General features: G+C 26.8%; 1 protein-coding gene across 1 annotated transcript in view; it reads left to right on the forward strand.

Annotated features, from left to right (window-relative positions):
• The first annotated feature begins 9637 nt into the window (after window positions 1-9637).
• LOC114129578 (RNA-binding protein Nova-2-like) overlaps window positions 9638-23520 on the forward strand; it is a 55803-nt gene continuing 41920 nt past the window's right edge. The window contains exon 1 of the mRNA XM_027994365.2: window positions 9638-10759. Coding sequence (XP_027850166.2) covers window positions 10177-10759 — 583 coding nt within the window. The 5' untranslated portion in view covers window positions 9638-10176. The remainder of the gene's footprint in view (window positions 10760-23520) is intronic.

Raw genomic sequence — 23520 nt, forward strand, 5'->3', positions numbered from 1 at the left:
GGCTACAGTATTGTTTTGTAAATGATAACTAAATAAATGATTCATTGTTTAATTCATAATATTTAATATGTTATATATTATAATTATAAGGTGTATGCACCTACTATGAACATATATAATTGAGGCTCAGATTTTAAAGCATAATATACTTATTTTTTTATATGTGAGATAGAGATCTAATTTTTATACATAAATTCGTTTCACGTCATTCTGATTCCAAATAAATAAATTTTTTTTTTTTGCTTTTTTAAAATTATTCCAGCTGTGGATTTTTTGAATATTTATTATGCTACTGTAATAAAAACAAATTAATTAACAAGAAATGTAAAAACCCAGAATTCGGACTAAATGGTTGTATTGAAATTTTATTGTTTTCATTATCGGCTTGTTGATTAATTAATAAATTAAATAAATCATTAATTAATTAAATGTATTAAACGTATTTACATACAGCCTGCGCCCTGCACTACCTATTATAGGGTCAGTACTCAGTATGCCTGTAACATCGATATATATCGTTTCAAAATTTCAGATTTAGTGTTGTAATTTGAAATCTCTGGTATGAAGTATGCACCGATCACTTCAGTGGATGTAGACAGTCGTTATCTTTGTAAAAAAATATTCCGTCCGACAACATAGAGTCAGTTTCACAACTGCAAATCTAGAGAAATACGTGGTAATTAATTCTTTTTTTTAATTTAAATTAATTTTTCAAAAATTTTTTATTCGTTTTTATAACTAGTTCGTGTTAATTTTTAGTCATATTTTTTCAAAGATCACTCATATTTTTTTCTTATATTTATATAAAAATATTAAATATATATAGGAATAATTTTTTTATTTACATTTCAAGTTAATTTTTTTACATAAATCGTCAAAATCGCAAACAATTGCTAATTAAATTGTAGTTAAAAATTCATAAAAACTTCTATTTTTATAGCTCAGTTTTGAAAATTGAATATTAAGTTTTTCATAAATATTTGATACTGAAATAATAAAATATGATAAATATATAAAGGAAATTATTTTTTATAGGCATTTTTAGTTTAAATTTGGACGAAATTACTTATTTTAAGATAAACAACGATATTAATTTATTATTTTGTAAAATTTAAAACATGATTTATGAGAACTTCAAACTTTTACCTATATTATATTATTATACGTTTTACTATGTATACATGTAAAGATATTTTTTGATTTTATTTAAGATATTATCTATTTGTTCTGCGAATCACGTTTTTTACAAAAAATACATTATTAAATACTAATAGTATAATAAATGAAAAATTTTCGGAAACAATTTTATCAACTTACTGTGTAATAGGTACTAAATGTAAAGTTAATTACTCTAATAGCTATACCAAAAAACATATTGCGAAATATACTATTAGTGATGTAAGCTGAAGATAGTTCAGAATCGTTTATCGTATAGAATAATATAATATGATTGAATTTAAATTTAACTCGCTCATAAATTACAATAGTGACCCACTCTACACTTAATGTACAACAGCACAGTATCTACTTACCTACCGACTTTTTTTTTTTTTTTGATATAGATGCATACCTATTACATTTAGCCATAGAAATACGAAGCAAACAATAATATTGTTAGTTATGCAGAATTACCTATATATATTTCCTCTATTACACGAAGTACGGGAACATGGGCGACGTTTAAAATTCTAAATATTCACAGGACCGTATAGCATACGTAGATACTCTGAAGATCAGCTATTGCTACACAATTTAGGTTTCAACGGTTTTGTATAAACGTGCGTTTAGTACACGGCCGATGTCTCAGTTATGGTTATGCATTCATACTTACTAGCTGTTATAGCTATATATATTATATATAAATTATCGCGTATACGCACTATCATTGAGTAATAAATATGGTGTAGGAAAATACTCGGCTCGGTTCGTGAGCGTTCTTATAAATACATAAAAATATAAACTAACAGTCACGGGGGCAGAGTGTAAACTAATAATGTATTCAAATCTGGAAGCCGTAACTTTATTCGCCCGGGTCATTTACTTCTTGTTTATTTAGAAACAGTGAGTAACCCGTGGCATCCAAAAATTATTACATCGTGCTAAAATTAAACAAAACGAAAACTAAGTATATGATATTTAAATTGCAGGAGGAAAATATAATTCGTCGTAGATCGTACTTAATTAATATCTAATTACTATATATATATGTATATATATAGTTTTTCGTAACTTATGGAGTAGAAAGTTGTGCTTTAGTCAAACGAAATTGTATACAGTAAACATATAACTACCTAATTTTAATATTGTTATTATCATAATATGATGTATACTATATTATCGTAAAATTATTGATATATGAGCGTGATGGCAATCTAATCATCATAACAAAGACGGTCAATCAGAACAGTGCACAGCTTTTATTCTTTATGCTAATAATTATATTATATGTGCATGTCACACGGGAATGTAGACAAGAGAGTAATATTTCACTTGTTATTATACAGCATACGTTTTATAAGTGGAATTTCTAAATTTACGACATTAAATTTCTGTTTATAAATGTATATTTTTAACATTAATTTAGTATTATTTATTAGTTTTTATATTTTATTTTTTGCTGAAATGAAAAATAGCAAAAAACTTAAAAATGAACTATAAATAATTAACTTAAAGTTGCTTTGATGAAAATTATGGAATAGTGGTCTATAATAGAATAAAAAATATATTAAAAAATGTATAAGAGAATTAGTTTTAGACAAAATAGTTCACATGTTGTATGATTGTTCTATGTTTCTTAAGTTTATAGTAAATGCGTCATACCTTCAAAAATTACAAAATGTACCATAATATGTTAATTTCCAAAAAATGTAAGAAAAATGACCATACTAAATACATAAATACATAACTAAATCACCAACTATTAATGATAAATAATGTGCAAATACCATAATCTCATGAGCTAACATTTAAATAAATCATTTTTATTGACATCATCTGAGTAGTTCACATTATTACGGAGTATTGAATAATTTTCTTTGCATAGTTTTTAAGTTAGGGATCATATTGTATGAGCTTTGAAAAATCTACAAAAGTATAACCAGCTGAAAAATGGAAAATCTTCTTTTTAAATATATTTTTAACACATTCAATAATGTTTTTGTATGAATAAAACAATTATTATTGTTTTAACAAATGCATTGCTGTTAAAAAATCATAAATGTATATTATTAATTTTATTAATGATTTTTGTTTCAACGCATGATAATTTTTAGTACCTACAATATGATAAAAAGTAGAAATTCGAATATACTCTGGTTAAACTCACGTCTATATATACATTTAGTTAGTTTTATATTTATTCATGGTTGTGGAATTTATACACTTAATGATTTATCTATTTATTTCCCAGTGACTGCAAGCATTAAATATGATTACATTTAGGTATATTTACTTTATAATGTATTTATAATAATTTCACTATTGAAAAATTATAATGGTATATAATTCTAGTTGAATAAAATATTAAATTAATAATAAATGCAATTATTGTATATATTTCTCCAAACAGGAATATTTTGAAAATTTATCTAATTATATAGTTTTTAATTTCATTAACAATTATTTATGATGTCAAAGCGAAGAAATATTGCTTAATAAATTAAATACAAAATAAACTAAAAATAAATTATAAATAAGTGTATTAAAAATTCACTTTAGATGAAAGTGTATAAAATCAATCTTGAAAAGAACACTTGAATGTTAACATCATTTACGTTGTGTTGTGTATAATATTTTTATATTTCATGATTACTGAGAAAATTTATTTTGAATAAAAATACGCAAATGGATTTTAAAATATCCAAAGCGGATCAAATTTGGAGTATAAAAATCTGGATTTTTTGAAAAATGGTGAATGGGAGCGTTTCTAAAATAAGTTCTACTATAATAGTTGCACCTATTAAAGTAGAACTTAGTTTAGAGTTGAAAACGTGTCTTCAGGTGAATAGTGTTGGTAAATAAACTGTTTTTGTGTAAAATGTAATAACTTTAAAATATTTTTTGTATTATGTTTACTAAATTAAAGTTGAATTATAAATATATTTGAAATAGATGACTAATATTTTAATATTGTATTGTGTATACGACATACAGATTACAGACTGATGTGTATTTTTGATGTTATTTAGTTGAATACATATTCATAAATTATTAGAACTTGAGTATAAGTACATCGAACATTATAATATTATAGTCAATAATCATGCAGGTGAGTACTGAGCATCTAGTTCCATTTATTTATAGATACCTATTATATACTTATCTTTATATTTGTTAAATATATGTTTTTATGCGATATAATTAGGTAATTCATAATATTATACAATAAATACAACTATGTAACATCCGAAATTCACGTTTGTAAGTATTATTTTATGAATTCGTGTACATTTTACAACTATATAAATTTAACAAAGTTCTATTTATGAATGGATTATTCACATAGTTTTAGTCAACCAACTATCTACTCCAATTCACTTCGTTTTTAATAAAATTCATTATACAAATTGTAGAATATATTTAAACAAACAAAAAAAAAAAATAATAATAATAATAGTAATAATTTAAAGTCAAATAAAACCTAAAATTCTGGAATTAAAAGTCTGCAAAATCTGTATTACTCCGGAACATTCACTAATATAATTCTGGAATTTAAAAATCCAATACAGGAGCGCGTAAAAACTAGTATAATATATTAATATAACTATATAAGAAACAGGTGTTTTTTTTTAATATTTCTTTAGTGTTTTTAAATTAAATTATAATATGTGTTTTTTTATAAGCAATATAAATAATATAAATGCATTATGCATATTATATAAGAAAGTACCTACCTATGACATTGAACTTTTTATTGTGTGACATTGACATGTCTGTATGTTAATTTATGTATAATTATAATACAATATAATATAAAATCACACGTATATACCTTACCTATATTTTTTAACCGCATTAACTATTAAATGTACTATTTAAACATAAAATACATTAATACGCTGTTAGTCTTAGCTATATGATAGTAATTTATTATAGTTAGGTACAAAGACAGAAAGGTGCATCGAAGTAACTATATATATTCATATTGTATACAATACAGGTATATAATACTTATACATATATATTACATATGTGTAAATAAAACAATAACAGAAAATAGTTCGTGTGTGTTCTATAATATAATAAATAAATACGTCATATTTATTTCATAGATGCTAATGCTGCTGCCTGATGGCTGGCGCTATTGCAATATTGTAATACGATATTTCGGTTTACCGATGTGGTATAATACTAAAGAGATGCGCGTTATATGAGTGCGTTTGTATATTTACGTGACAGGAAATACATCAAAATCTTTTCGGCGAAGTTACGACGCAGTAGAGTGTGCAGTGTTTTAAAAAAATATATATAATATTAGCTCGGATATACGAATCCAAAAGTTTTCCAAAGTTTATATAGTTCATTAATATGACTCGTAACATTCGTTTATAGGTATATTGTGTCAAAATGTATCATTCGGACACACACGTTTGATACATAGCTACCCATATTTCGTATAGACAGCCTGACCGACGGCAGAGATTAATTGCAAAAGGCAATAAAAATCCTCTACGTGGAACCGTTGAGGCCGAAAACAAGACTAAAAGCTAGGTGTTTGAAAATGTTCTCGAGTAATCACTTTACTGCAGTATACTTGGAGAAAGACGGGTGACCAAAAACCGTCGGAAAGCCTTATCGAATCGATAATTTTTCCCGTTCGTAATAATATGTATACACTATACATATACAAATTATAATGTAATATCATAATGTATACATTATGATAAAAATAAATATATATGTATTATTACCTTATTACTGAATATAATCCGGAAAAATAGTAAATCTACGCATATTGCAGTATACATATAATTTTTATTTTCAAAAAAGCATGTTTTATAAAAAGTTAAAAATGAACATAATATCATAATGAAGGTTTTTGATTTTATGATGATTGAAAATAAGGTCCGTGGTAAAAAGTAATAATGTATAATGTCGGATTGCATAAACCAGTACTCAACATGTAACTAATCAATGTATATAGTTAGCTGATAGTTCATAAATTAAATATATTTGATTTGGTGACCATTACATTTTAGTTAACCTTAATAATTTAATTAATCAGTTTTGTTTTGTTAATTGATATAACATGAGTTGATATAACTTTCAATGTTTTTGACATGATGAATGATGATTGATTGTAAATTATATATTATTTTAGATTCAAAGCGAAGCAATGAATGTATTGATTTTATGATGATGTGTGGTTTTTCTTCTGTCTGTCATCATCGCCTTTTGGGACAGAAAAATGTTTCGATTTTCAATTTTGAGGATAGTTTCTAGTAACAAGATGGATCTTACTGATACTTTGGGGAGAATGGGAATTTTTATGGTAAACGAATTTTGGACAAAATAAACTTCTTTATTTTCTATTAACTTATTCAAAAACAAATAACAATAAATGCTTGAAAGTTTCACTAAGAGCTTATGTACATATTATACAAAGAATAATTTTGACTCTTTTTGAGCTATTTATAGACAATTTAATATTTGATTTTAAAAAATGTCCGAGTGATTAAAAATGCTTGAAAATGTAATACAAAGTTTTTAATATGTGATTATGTTTCTTCATTATTAATGAGTAATTTTTGATTTTTTAGTTTATTTTTCTATTTATAATTTAATATAATATTCCACTTAAGTTTTACTTATATCTGTACTAAATTATTAAAAAAAATACAACGCACATTTTTTTTTTAATTATGTTGTTTAGAAACATTTCTATAAAATCTTTAATTTTAATGTTAACGTTTTGAGGACTACGCGGTTTGAAAATGTAATACTAATAATATTCTTCATAAGGTTATCATACTGGAAATAAAAATCTAAAATGTACCTAATTACCTAATATATATACCTACGTATGTATAATATATACAGTTATTTTTCAGAAATTTGAGAAAGCTCAAAATTTAAATAAAATTATATATAAGTATTTTAACGATGAATAACGATGTTAATTATTTTGTTATGAATCAAAAACATTATTCCTGGGGACTAGAAACTTTTACGTGTGTTATATTATTATGAATTTTACTATATACTATACAATACTGAAATTATTAATTATCCTATAACAATCAAAAAGGTAAAATACCTACATATTTAATATTTTACTTAAGTAATATAATATATTATGTAATTTGGGTGATTATTTTAGAGGAACCAAATTTTTACAAACCCTACTGAATAATTGCCATTTTCTCGCATACATCATTATAGTGTGTATCTTAAATAACATCCTGATAAAAATGATTTTTTTATTATAATTAAAGGAAGGATTCTCGTATGGTTACAACTTTTGAACCTTTTAATGCATGTAGGTACTAAATTTTATAGAAACGAGTAATAAATCTGAAACAAGTAAAGTAAATTAATTTAAACAAAGTTTTATTTTGTTCATAATTGAAAATTTCAGGGTTTTTGAATTAATATGAATATTTTAAATTAGATTTTGTTAAAATATATGTCTTTGTATTGTTACAGTTTACAAGTATCATTATTTGTTGTTTGTGTTACTTTATCATTGTCTTTAGATCTAACTTAATATAATATTAACTACAATGTAATTATTAAGATAACAATATTAATATAAATTGCTAGAGTACAATATTGTCAACTTATGGCCTAGACGACGAGGCTTATTTTGTTTATATATAAAAAAAAAAAAATAAATAAAATAAATAGATAAAGAAGATGTGACAATTTTCTAACTTTCATATATATACGAAATAGACGGATGGTTACTTATAATAAGTATAGTCTACAATGAATAGGTGGATATAAGAAAAACAATCTTCTAAAGTTTTTTTCACAGAAAAAACTTAGAAATAGGTATACATGATACCTAATAAATTGTTGTAGATTAAATTATATTACATATATACCTATTACAAACAAAATTATTATCGGTATAAAAATAAAATAAATATCTAATTATAATAGCGATGAAAATATGAACTGAAGTACCCATGCTAAAAATCTTGTTCTCTAGCCCTTAAGTTTATAATGCATCAATTATTTAGTTTTGCACGTTTTTCAGGTATAAGCTGCACAAAAATCCGGTCTTCAAATGTAAAACTCATATATTATGTTGTACCTATATTATATTTTAAGTTTATACGTTTCATTATTTTATTTATTTAAGGTTATTGTATGCTAGCGAGTGGTGAGCGTTTCCATGAACATGTACTTATACCGTTTTCTTTTTCTCATTTTTATTAATGAATAAAGTAAAATACTCAGGGGGATTGAAAGCGGTGATTTTCTGTTTTTGTCTAACACACGCGCAACAATGCATTATAGATGTTTTCTATTTCCGACGTATCGATTGATACGAAGAATCGATAACAATCCTGAAAACAGATTTGAATTTGTCGCCAAGTCTACTTGAGAAGTGTTTTCCTACATCTTCGATATTGTTCCTTAAAATTCTAAAAAGGTTATATTAGGAGAAAAAGAGTAATAAAAAATTGACATATTTTAATTTTTGAAGAAGTTAAAATCAAAAATATTGGAAAGTCGATCTTAAAAAGACTTGACGACAAATTCAAATCTGTTTTCGGAATTCTTATAATTTTATTATATTTATCGGTACGATGAAAATATGACACGTCTATAATCCTATAATATGTTGCGCGCGTGTTAGACAAAAACAGAAAATTACCACTTTCAATTCCCTTGAGTAATTAATTATGTCTATAAAGTAGTAGTCCCAGGATTCAAATCGAACAATAAGATATCCATTTGTTTGGTATCAACATCTTGAAGTGTAAATCGAAAATCGTTTGAATCCGTTTACATAATTCATTATTAGAATATTACTATAATATTTATAATTTATATAAATAATCGATCGGAGGTAGTCCGCAGGAATACAAGTATAAAATTGCAGAGCGGAAGGTAAAAGCTAAAGCGTCGCGGGCTTAGGGTTTTGCTTCACACGTCTTCTCTAACGGTATATGCTTATTGCTTATATTATAGACGAAGTAAGTAATAACACAAAGTGACGTCTTAGCAGTAGAGCGTACGAGTATAATAGCGTCGACGATGATTTAATATAATATTATAATTACTGCAGTGTTTTTAATAGAATCGATTAAAAAATTGGAATTAAATTAACGCAAGACATCCGAAATATCGTTTAAAGGGGATGGTGGGGGGGGGGGTGACACGGCCCCTTGCCCAGTGCGGTGGGTGCCCTTGATCGTGACGACGGTCGGCGCCCCACTTCCTCGGGCGTCATGTCGGTTCGCGTTTGCCGAACGTCCGATGACGATACGTGGTGACCGGTCGGACGACCTACCCGCGACCGGACGACGGACAAGCGGTCGCGGCGGTGGCTCGCGTAACGCAATGGCGGGGGTGGAAGGGGCGAGGGCGGGGAGCGGGTCGGCGCGGGCAAGGTCTTTTGGCGGCAAGGGCACGGGCGGGCGGGCCGGCCGATCGGCAGCCACCGACCGCGGACCCGCTGCACACCGGTCGCGCGCGCTAATCGTTAAACTCGCATGCACCCGCGTGATCGTCCGTCGTTGCAATCGTCGTCATAAACATTAGCGAGCAACCGGCTTTACAACAACAACAACAACAACAACAACGACGACGAAAAACAGGAGAAGAGAACGCGCAGTGCAATAATAATAATAAATATCATCGTCGCATTACTATGTTATAAATTGATATTATATTATAACCGTCGGACGGTCGCGAGTTAACTGGCCGGGGCACGCGGACATTCGTGTAACGCACACGTGTTAACCCTGACCGCGCTCAACAGAACGACACCGTCGACGCTCTGTAGCAGCAGCAGCAGCAGCAGCAGCGGCAGCAGTCGTCATCAGTTGCTCGACGATAACGACTCGCGCGATTCAGAGAGGAGTCTATTACAACGTTAATAATAATAATTTTATAACATTATTGTTATTATCGATAGAAATTTCGAATTTTTTTTTTTTTTTTCTATAATATAAATTATTTCGTTTTCGGTCGCGACGCGAGAAAAATTAACGAATCGCCGCGATGCAATTTTTGACCGGTACATCGCAGACGAGTGCCGGCGGCGGCGGTATGTTCGGCGGCGCCGATGGCGCGGAGCTGTACGCGGCCACGGCGTCGGCGCCTGACCATTACTTCTGCCAGCGAATGTTGTACGCGATGCAGTTCGATTCGGTGGCCGCGGCCGGCGCCGGTATGTGTTCGCCGCTGTTACCGTCGTCGTTGTCGTCGCCGCCGTCACCGCCGTCGTCGTCGTCGCCGTTATCGTCGTCATCGTCGTCATCGCCGTCGTCGTTATCGTCGTCGTCTTCGTCGCCGTCGTCGTCATCGTCGTCGTCGCCGTTATCGTTGTCGTCGCCGTTATCGTTGGCGTTAACGCCGTCGATCGGCGGTCGTTGCTTCACGACAACCGCCGCCGCCGGGGACGTGAAAATGATGGACGCGTGCCCGGCGTCACCGGTTAACGATCACCATCTTCATCATCATTTACACCATCACCATCTTCAGCTGCAGCAACAGCACGCGGTCGAGAACAGGAAACGTCCGTTACAGGATACGTTGGACGGAGCAAATGTTAAAAGAACGCACAACAGCTCGTCCGTCGCGGGTAAGACACGTCTAATTAAATACGTAACTCGTCCGAATAAATTACGCGTGTATACAAATTATAAGGTCATTAAATCGTGCAAAAAATTATATTTACTTCGGACATAACATAATATTTTATATCATCATTTTTTTTTTTTTTTTTTTTTTTTTTATTCCAACTATATAGGCACAAGCAGTACAGTTTTAGTAGTATTGAAAAAAACCTGCATAGGCACCTATTTATATTTTACGCTTCGTGTCTTCGAAAATTATTTCTACGAAAAAACCTTAGAGACATATTTATAGTAATGACAAAAATAATATAATATAATCATAATATCTATATAAATATTGATCAAATCCCAATTAATTATGAGCTATTGCAAGTTAATTTATGTTTCGTTATCGTCATTTAAATTTAATGATCAGACGTTATTGTTATTACTTCGTAAGTTTATTTACTGCAACTAGACGATACTTTCAAAGTCAAAGGAGACTAGTCTATAACTACCTATATAGCTGGTATTCAATATAATTTAATAAATTGATCAAAATATGAATATGGATTACCAACGAAAAAACCTTGCAATCCGTGTTTCAAGCATGGCAATTTATATCCAGTTTAATTAAATATTTAATTATATCGATTATTATTAGTGAAAAGGTTAATGTTTTTCAAAAAATCTACATACATGAAGAATTTCGGAACTTGAATTTGAATTAACATTTTACTATAATATGTATTAACTATTGGTGAATAAAAACTGGTTATAATTTGTAGGAGTCCTAATCTTTATTATTTTTGGTTTTAAAATATTAATGTAAACAAAAAAATTTAAATTGTTTATAATATAAAGTACTTAAAATTACCAGTTTTAATTTAACAGAATATTGTATGATATTTTTTCGTATTGATGAGAAGATTAACTTTGTGTAATATAACATATATAAACATATTATGTAATAAATAAAATATAGTAAAATATATTTTTTTAAATTTTAAGCGGCTAAATTAATTAGTACTGAATTATATGTATATAAAATTAGATAATATTTATTTTTACTTTGGATACGTTTTAATGTTTTATTATTTAATATTATATTTTATAAATTATGGTTAATTATTTTTGAGACTTTTATGAGCCATTATTATTTTAAGCTACAGTTTATCTGTTACAATACACCGATTAAGTACCTACTCTTTAGCTAAAATCCCTTCATAAAATTCATAAGCCACATAATATGTAATATATTTCGCTGATAGGCCCATAGGGGATTATTTATACTTAAATATAAATATGATATAATATATTATTAGAATATTAATGAATATGTCTTGTTATATGGTATATAATTCACGACAAATAATTATAAGTACATATTTATACAACTCAAATCATAAAAAGTTGTTTTGATAATTATTTAATAATATACATAATATACTGATATTGGCTGTGATGGTTTTTTTCAATATTTGTTGCTGTAATATACAGTTAATATACTTATCTAAAAAGTAAATACATTATGAATAATTATGTTGATATTTATTTATTTATTTTTTTATAATAGGCTACACTAATATTGTTAATTTTTACTTTTTAAACAGCGTGACATAAATTTGTTTTAAGAATTTATCGGTATAATTAATGTTTATATAACTAGGTTATACATAGTAAAAATACATTTAAGTAATATTTGTTGTAAACGAAAATAAATTGTATCACATATCGTTGCCATTAAATAATTGTCAGCTATACAGTTCATCTATTCTAATAATTATGAATGATACAATTCATTTAATTTATTAATTATTACGAATTTCTAATTTACACAATTTTAAAATATACAACACTAAGATAATTAAATAAATTGAAATCATAAACTATACAGCCATTTTTATAAATCGAAATACTCTAAAAAGTTCCACTTTTGGATAAGAAGTTAAAAAAACTCGTTAGTAAAAACTTTAAAAAATAATTTTTTTTCAAAAATATTTAAACTTTTAGATAGAATTATTTTTTATTGAATAAACCTGTATCCAATTTTTCTAAATTTTAAATGTTTAAGGTTTAATGGACTTAAATAAAAGCACCTAGATTTCAGTAACTAATTTTCCCGGCAATAATAAAAATTATATTGACCAAATTTATATGCTAGGTTATTATTTTTCATCTATGTGCATATTGCATAACCTCTAACCACGACAACATAATATTCAATGCATTTTTTTTTTAGTATTCGTTATTTTGCTAATTTAATTCTTATTATTATATTTTGATCTATATATAACACTAATGTTGATCTTAAACTGTTTACTTATTTCTTTGATCTATTTATTTTTTGTCATTTTATAACAGTGCATTTATCTACTTCGCAGTAATCGTAAAATCTTAAGAATTGTTATATCGTAACGTTTATGAGTAATAAAAACCATTTCGTGCATAATACCATTTACTGAAATAAACTATACTTATATAATTGCGGTTATATGTCTTAGTTAAATTTATTATTGATTTTTCCTAATTGTTTTGTTATTATTAATTGGTCCTAAAAATATATATTTCTAACACAAATAATTTTTTTTGTGTTATTAATTAATATACCTAATGTAAATGGCAAATACATGTTTCGAATCTGGAAGTGTGTATGAGAATGTTTAATACGAACTAGCAAGTGTATTTAAGAGGTACTTTACAATTATTTGAGAAGGACAGATGTGCTTTTGTTTTATTGAAGTGTTCATTTTATTAAAATTTAACTTCTGTAATTTTGTTTTTATGAATTATTTGAATAACAGTTTTTATTTTTAGACTAATTATATAAAAATTAATTACATCAATTTAAAAATACTTATTTATTATTATTTTTATTATTTATTAATAATTTCATTTTTGATAGCCACGATTTAATAATAATTATACTGGATTAAATACACATTCACTCGTACTCTTGTTTGTATTTACTTTGTAATGTAACTACGTACCTATATATTCATTTAAGAATATACATTTGCAATGGTTAAAGGTCACTATGTTGCTGTGCAGGAAACACATTTACTGATATCCAAATAGGTATAGGTACCTACTATATTTAATAATATTTCAAATCGTTGTAATTAAATTTACATTATTCAATTCCATAGGTTATAATGTTATATTTCACATATTGTTTCTAAACATCTAGAGGGAAATTAAATTAAATTTATAATTATTATACACATATATTAACTGATAATGTTATAGATGATTTATAAGAAATTAGAGTTATCTGCATAAATCTATTACAAATCCTGATAAATTATAGTACCTAATACAAAATAAGTAATAACGTTATAAAAGACAAAGATTGATAACACTACTAATTTTAGCGAGGATGCTGTATATTCATAGCTCTTATAAAATATTAATGTTTTATTCAATTTATTTTATAAATTATCTGAATCAAAAATGTTTAGAAAGATTAATTTTTAGGAGAATCTGTCAGTATTCCGATCGTACTGATAGGTTTAGAACAACCATAAATAACAAATGCTAATAATAATAGTTTATTTATTAAAGTTTTTTTTTTACTTTTTTGTTACCCCGTGACCTTTTAATAGTTATATAATATTCCGGGATATTTAAGTAATATTTGTTATCAGCATTGTAGGTTTATAAATTTAGTGATTTTAAACAAAACTATGTGTTTTATAAAAACTAAGCTACATGGTATGAAAACAATAATTATTGCCTTAAATTATTATAAATTGAGTTATATTTTATTAGAATTTTCAAAGTTCTTTAGTAGAGTAATTTTTCTTCATTTACATCACAATATCATATACCTACTTCTTATTGTTTTAATACACTATGTATATAATATATATACTATTATGTATTAAAAAAAATATATATATATATATTAAGAATTCTCTTTTGACTTGTATTGGGAAACTTAAACTTATAAATATTATTATTTTGATTTTGATTTTTTATATCATTTTAATTATTTGTAGGTCCATAATAATACATATTAGCATATCGCATTGAATTACATAAATAATTATTTTATTTATTTATTGTATGACAATATAAATAACAAAATCAATACTTAGTTTGTAATGCAAATATTTCGATTCAATTTATTTTTTAGTTTTGTTCAAGACATAAAAAGAAAAATATTGCAAAACACGCTGCAGTTACTATATTAGGAATATGTGAACTATATACGAAACGCGTAAAATTTGTTTATGACCATTAAATTTTATAAGAACCCCGACATTCAAACATTTCCACCAGAAATATGTATTTTAAGAAAATCTATAAAATTAAAAATGCCTTATAAGTATAAACTTTTCAAAAATGATGAGATTAAGTAGGTTATATTTCAGAATTATAAATGCATGATGTTTCTTAGTGTTTTAAGTGCTACACTTTGAAATTGTGCATACAATGGTTTTATAATTTGACCCTGGAGTTCTATTATATTATGTGTTTAGAATTCCAGTTATACCCTGTAAATGAAGCATTATTATAGAGGATTTTCGTTTAAAACTGTATTATAAATTTAGTCATTTATGAAGGTTTTTTTTTTAGCATACAAAAAAAATTAAATACTTAGTTCTATATTATATTTTTTTCTCTAAAAATGAGATGAAAAAATGTTAAATAATTTTCTAGGTAGATTATTTTGTAATTATTATTTAATTACAACTAAATTAGTTGATGATTTACTCTATGATCCTTTTTAAATTTTAAAAATGTATTTAACCAAAAAATTAAAATAAGATGCAATAATAAATTAAATATTGTATTATAGTTTGCAACTAAATATTTCACTGTATAAATTGCAAATTTAATTTAGATAATAATTATATCTACCTATATGAAATATATCTGATACTATATATATATATAAAAAATTGATTCTTTTTTTTTAGATTTAATACAGTAACATCATGAATGTATTTTATACTTTCTGTTATATTGTTGAATAATATCAGTTAATACTTAATAGTCATCGTGTTTTCCAAACAACGTGTTAGGTTTATTTTAAAATGTATTACTAATAATGCTACATTTAAATTACTTTATATTTTTATTTGTATGAATAAATAATAATTAATTTTTTACGCTTACCTAACTTATAGATTATTTTATAATCTTTTCATGCATTTATGAGAATTTATGATATTTTTATTAAAATTCCTAATGAGTTTTATATTTTTATACTAAATTTAATGCTCGTGTGAATTTAACGTATTATATGATATTAATTAATTAATTTTACCCATTTATGTATACCTACCAATTAAAAGTTACAAACTACATACAATAATTTAACTAAAAAAGAACGATTTTTTAAACAAATGTAGATAATCACAAAAATCCTATCTAGAATCATTCATTTTGTAATTGATTTTATCACAAGGTGATCTAGTGTTGCAAATTTCTTCATTTGTTTTTTTATGTATATTATTTATCACATTTATATGGTTGACATAAAATATGTCAGAAATGTGTGATCTCATCTAATTAGATGTATAAACAACTATACTAAAAATATATACAGCATAATATTTTTATAACTGCCATTGTATACTTTTATCTTAATGTTTAATTAAAAATATAAGTATATAGTATCTATACTTTAGCTTCAATGCAGTTTTATATAAAAATAAATATCAAAATTTGTATATAAATTGGAGATCTATTAAACGAATTACAAAGTGTACTCACTCAGTAATTTGTAAAGTATAAGTATACATAAGTGTTATATTACTATCTTCGTAGTATGTTTATATTTGATCCGGGAAAACTCCTTATAGAAATAAATATATGATTACGTAGTATTATAGTAACTTTTTAATATACATTTTAGTGGAGAGTGAATTTTCAATTTACTTATAAAGTCAAAGTATAAATTGTATGTAAACACAGTTTAATATGTATTTTTATAATATCAAGAATATAAATATAAAATATACTTATTTAAGACGTTAAATATTTGGACTAGAATTGAATATACCTATTGATGAAATTTAACTTAACCAACCTGTCGGCTATCCCAAAGATTTTTTTTATGACATGAGAGATAAATAACTTTATTGTTTTAGTATATTGTAAAAGATGATATTAAAGTAAACAAAAAAAGAGGCATATATGAAATTAAGGTTAAAGTATTGTATTATATTTTAGTTTGTTATTATATTAGTATACATGATGAGTGTTTTTCGTGGATGTTTTTGTCTATAATGTAAATATATATTGCACACACACACACATAATATATAATATATATATTATATATTGTATACTATTTGTATATCGTGAGTGTTTTTACAAGTTTTTGTACTGCAGTTTTTACTTTAATAATAATGCACGTCTTAATAAATCTAATAACATATTATAATTATTATTAAATGAATAATAAAAGTAAACAATAAATAATAATAATCAGTGTGTTTAAATTTAGGTAGATGAAAATAAAAAACATTTTTTTTTTCAAATATAAGAACAGTTGAAGTCATCTTAAAATATTTGTAGTTACATGATTTTATCAGTAAAAATAATTACAAATACTATTATATAATCATCTTTTTTCATGGAAATTTTGTTTTATAATTCAATAGTTTTTTGTATGGAAAAATAACAATTTTTTTTAAGCTCATACTTATACAATACTTATATTTAGTTGTTAGCTGCATTAAATTATCCATTATAATAAAAAAAAGTAGTTAAAAAAATCAAATTTTATTGCTTGTCTAAAATATTTAAAAATGTTGTCATAGAATACTACTTTTTTACCTTTTGAATTGGAATACTTATTTTACCTTTAAAATCTTATCATTAGTAATTTGCCCACGTATTGCCTAATGTTCCAAGACAATTGCGCTTTGTGACAGGTTAACTGAATAGGTAATTAAATATGAATTTTTCGCTCCGTTTGCTTCTTTACAATGTATTATATTATATATAATATTATATCATTCATGTGGGTTTAATAAACTATTCAAAATGACTAGACAAATGTCACTTTTTGTGTAAATTGTATTATTTCAATTAAAAGTTTATTTTTGTCATACACTACCTACTACAAGTGCGTAGATGGCTTAAAATAAGGCGATGTACTTTCATAAGCAGATTGAAAAAAAGACAGTATAGGTAGGTAGGTATGTAGAAAACGATGCTTGGTTACGAGTTTGTCGTTCTTCGTTTATTTTTAAGCCTATAAATATTAACATAATATATGACAAACGTTCGAACAGCTTGGCAAATAACAATACTATGACAAGGAGAGTGAGAAAGAGGGAGAGGTGGCGAGCGTGATGAGATACAGCGGCAGTTAAATTATGAGTAAAAATATTCAAAACTTTTTTCATAGAGTAATTTGCATATTGTTTGTCCAAGAGCATGCATACTAATCTAAAAAGTTTACATGGCTGTAAATGAAGCGTGGCATCATAGTTATTATGATATGTAATTTTCTACTGAAGTGGAAGTTTTTTCAGGTATTTTAAATTTTTTTCAAATTGTAACCATGTCTATTAATTGCATTATCAATATATTTTTATGAACATTTTGAATTTGATTCACCTACGTTATTTATATACATTTCTGATGTCGAGTTTTAGTATCTAATGTATTTTAAAAATGATATCATACGTAGCTAGACTGTGAATTTTATAGATGATATGATGATGATGGACTAGTAGTGCGAACTGTTAAAATTTAATCTGATTTCGTTATTATAAACTGTACAAAATGTTTGATTTATTTAATTTAAATTGATTAATTTTAAGTAGACATACAAGGGAAATTTTGATATTATAAAATACTCTTTCAAAACTAAAATGTATTATAAGAGTAAAAAAAAATATTTTATCTTAGTTTCCATAATTATATAATTTTTCTTAATTACCATATAATACGTGCTCTTAAAATCTATTTCTATGTGTGATAATATGGATTATGGTTATAAATAGTGAATATAATTGATTTTAGTTTTTTTTTTAATGAAAAAATATTATTTAATTACCAACTTAAAACCAATATCTTTACATTTAATTAATAAAATAATTATTTATATTGTTATTAAAGCCATCAGTTTTTCTAGCCATTAATGGATAATAATTGGCTAGTTATATACAATACGTTTTTACACTTGAATAATTTCTTACATAATTATTAATTGCTGGTTTATCAGTCCACCATTCTCGATGTAAGTAAAAAATCTATTAATTCTATATTTACTTAAAATTTCTTTTTATACACGTTTAAATTTTGTATTACAACGAAATTAATTGTTTTCAAAATAATGCTTTCATAATAACAAAATAGGTAGTAAAATTGATTAAAATCCAACTGCGACTTAAAATTCATGAACGTAAGAATATTATTGTAACTGTTACTATACCTATGATTCGTATAGTTAATTTTAACCATTGAAAACTTTTACAATGATATGACACAATTTTAATCCTTCGTCGAAATGTTTTAAATAAATGGTGTTTTGTACATTTTCAAAGTATATGGACGTAAATTTTGTTTCAAATGCTATAGAAGTTTAGACGTTTACAACCATAAAACTAAACTAAGTTTTACTTCTAAAAGCATAAACACTGTTTTTTAACAACTTTCAAGTTTATAGCAAACTAACTGAGTATGAGCGAATAAAAAAGTGAAAAAGGTTTCGTGATAATTTATACCAAGTGATTGTTATTGAAGTTATTCATCTTCTATTGGTTTTGTACTTCAATATTCAGGTCTTTATTAAGGGTTTCCATTATTGTTTTGTATTTTTTAAGAAAATTATAGGTAAGTAGATTGTATCAACACCAATAAAGTATAGTTTGTTTCCTTGGTGTATGTTATACACTGTACCTATATAGTATATAGTGTGTAGGTACTTTATTTGAAGTGTGCTATAGTTAAAATATTTACCAGAAAAATAACGGTGGTTGATGAAGGTGCATGGTATGATATACAATTAAAAATACAATAAATTGTGGCATTTGGATGAATATATAGTTTCTATGAAGTCACGTATATTGGATTATATAGTTGGTATGTTGAACTTGTGACATTATTAGTATGTAGTATATATTTATTTGCACCATAAAATCAGTGTTGATGGTGTATAGCTATTATTGATTTTGTTTCTACTAAATCTATCCCTCAAACTATAAATATTAAAATTTCCAATTATTTGTTTGAATTATATGTAAGTGGAAGTAATATGTATATGAAAATGCCTTTTATGCTTTAAATACAGTGCAGAAATTAGTGTGTATTCTAACCTGGCACGAGAATTTATACACTCATAAAAAATTACACACAATAGTTTAATTATGGCTTCGATAAATGGTTTTTTTTCTGATTTTCCGCTGTGCACATATTTAAATTTGAGCTTAGTTACTATCAATTCGTTCAAGGTATGGTTGCAGAATGTTACATAGTACTATAAAGATGAAACACATTTTTATTTTTCGTAGTGTACATAGTTTGTCGTAGTACACACAAAAATAGCCACTGGCTTCGATGTATTAAAAACGATAGAGATCAAAACTTGATTAAAAATTAACCATATTTTCATAATTAATAAAATTACAATTGTGTAGAGATAACAACTACTTATGGACAGTATGAAGAAAAAAAGCGAACAAAATAATTAAATTAACTAAAAGCACAGAGTAATTTATGAGATTGTTTAAATTAAATAAGCACATTAGTCGCTCTTAATATTTGTACAACTTACCCAACCTAACCCAACTTACATATAATTACTTAAATTTACGTCTATAAGTTATGAGTAGGTAGTCAATAAAACACCCAAAATACATTATGTATATAACGTCATACTTACTCATATTGTAATCTTAATTTTGTTTTTTTTTTTTAAATTTAACAAAAAATGTGGAAAACATCTGCCGAAAATATTTTTTATGGTGACCTCAGTTATCTACTCAAACGTTATCGTTTATCACACATATTATCTAAAATCATATTACATAAACCCGGTTAGATCATTTTTTTTTCACTATTTTTTCAATCCGCGTTTAACTCGACGTAGTACAACTATCAGGTCTCGATTTACCAATTCACGGGCCCAGTACAATTTAAAATGTTAGGCTCCCCAAGTCATAAATCATTAGATAAAATAGTATTGATAAAAAATAATATTATTTAATATGTATCTACCAGAACATTTTTAAGAACCTACGTTTAATAAGTTAATATTTATATAATAATAATAGTACTTAGTAGGTACTAGTACTAGTCTTCTATACTTTTATAAAATTTAATCTTCTAAGTTAAATTTTATAGAAGAGTTCACAAACATTTTCTCACTTCCAGTTCTGAAAACTTGTCAATATTTTAGTTGAAACTCAGAATTTTCGAGTAAAAAAATACGGTTATATACTCATCGTAAATACAACTAATGTTGTTTATCTATTATCGGTAGATCCCTATTTCCAGTGGTCCCAGTGCAAATTGTTCACATGTTATAGCATAAATATAATCTTGGCGTCTTTAGTTAACATGTCAACCGAAAATACCTCGCCAATAGTTTAATACTAAACCTAAAGAATGTGATTAAGTTACAAATATGAGGAACAATTTATGTTAAAAACATGTTTGGGAATAAAAGTTTTCTTCGGTTTTTGAAAATTCTAGTCTTGCATCTTTTTTTTTTATTATTCGATGATAATATTTGGTTCACAATTTATAATTTGTATACAATTGTCATTGTCAATATCAGGATAAATTTTTTTTAATGTATGCAAACAAATGAACTCAGTTTTTAATAATGTTTAATGAAAATAAATCCTGATTAATTAAATTTGTTATAATCTTTCGTATTATTATTAATCAAATTTTGTTGAGGTATAAGCGTATATATTAATTATAGTGTAAACTGTAAATTATACTTAAAAAAATGATCGGTAGAAAGTAATTATTAAACTTTAATTTATAAAGTAATTATTTTTAACATTTTAATCATTGCGGTAATATCATTTTATTTTTCCTACGAATGATAAACTTTATTCTAATTTGAGCGTTCTTTTGAAATGGAATCTTTTGAAAACGGTTCTTGCATAATATAATATTATATAAGACGCGTAAACCGATTAAAGAATTAATTTCACGAGCCGCCTATAATGTCGGTGTTTTTCTGTTTGTTTGTGATAAATACAGGTGAAAACATTATTTTTTTTTCGATACAGCGACAATATTATTATAACATTATTATTATCTACTTAATATGAAACAAGTGCGTCGGAAATTTGGTCAAGGCGCACACACCAACACGATATTATAATTATAATATCGCCGTACACACTATTTAATAATATCGATTGTGTTTGCTCGGCTACAATTCGTTGGCGTAAAAAAAAAAAAAAAAAATTCAGAACGATTAAAACGACGTGTACCTACACATCGTTCACAAACAAATCTGCTATACTGCAGAAATACAACAACAACAACAACAAATATAATGATTGTTGTTATATTTATGTTACGCGAGCCGTGTGCCAGCCGCCGCGTTTAAGTCGCACACAGAATTCGGTCGTAAACCGTCGATGATAATAATATAACAAAATATTATAATTCCGATACGTTTTATCGCCGTAACATCGTGTGCGGGTACGAAGCTCGGCGGCGCGTACGTCACAAAATCTATCGGCCGTATAACGCGTTACGACGAATATTTTACGATGATCGTTTGCGTGCGCACTCTCCGTCGATAAGTGTGTGCACACGTTACGATGATAATGATATGTATAATATCGCGATTATATAATATATACGGCAGGTACGTCGCCGCCGCCGTCCGGGTCACAGGAAATTAAGAGTCGTATATTATTATCATATTATTATTATTATGTTGTTGTTGTTGTTATAAATTTCGGTAACATGTGTCATGTTATTATTGTTGTTATATTATCGTGATAATAAATAATATTATAATACGGCGATTGTCGAGTCGCGGACGTATTTTGTCCAAAGCGGCGCGCGGCGGCTATAGTAATAATATATAATAGGTATACGTCTAGTCGTCGCGTACTACACACGTGAAATAACACGATATTACATACTCGTATCATTGTAATACGGTGCCACTCGAACGCCGTACGGTTCAGTTATTTGGAATCCGTTTCAAGCCGTTTTTAGTAAACAACTTGACCGCGTGTGTACATATAATAATAAATCAATGTTTATGCGCCACTTAATTTATAAACAATAATCATCGCCTGCAGTATACCTACGGCTGCAATCGTCGCGGTAACCGCCGATCGACGACTATACGGTTACGGCCTATGCACGTTTCGAGTCCTAGATTGCGCGTTGTCTTCGATCTTAATCAGCCGTTGGCGTGCCACGATTTATCATTGCCGTCTTCCGAGTCTACTGGGTGCGATTTCTTCCTCCCCGTCACTACACGGGAGTCGTTCGATATTTTACCTCCCCGAGCGAAGAATTCTTACATTTTTTAACACTTCCGCTGTGTATTTGTTTTATTCGTCGTCTCGATTTTGCCAAATCACCTCGATTTATCGAGTCCGTCGTACTGTGTACTATTTTAGTCTTATACGTCTTTACGCTGTCCTTGTGCGTATTCGTTGTCTGTCTTTATATTATTATGATTTCTATTGACACTACCTATACATACGATATTTGTTGTAATATTTGTATATTATTGCAATTTTCGTCGTTTATCATTGAAATATCATACATATATATATATATTATGCTTTGCGAACTGCAATTGGATTGCAGTGGACACCAAAAATGTTAC

This window comes from Aphis gossypii, chromosome 2 (genome assembly GCF_020184175.1).
Source record: "Aphis gossypii isolate Hap1 chromosome 2, ASM2018417v2, whole genome shotgun sequence".
Taxonomy (NCBI): Eukaryota; Metazoa; Arthropoda; class Insecta; order Hemiptera; family Aphididae; genus Aphis; species Aphis gossypii.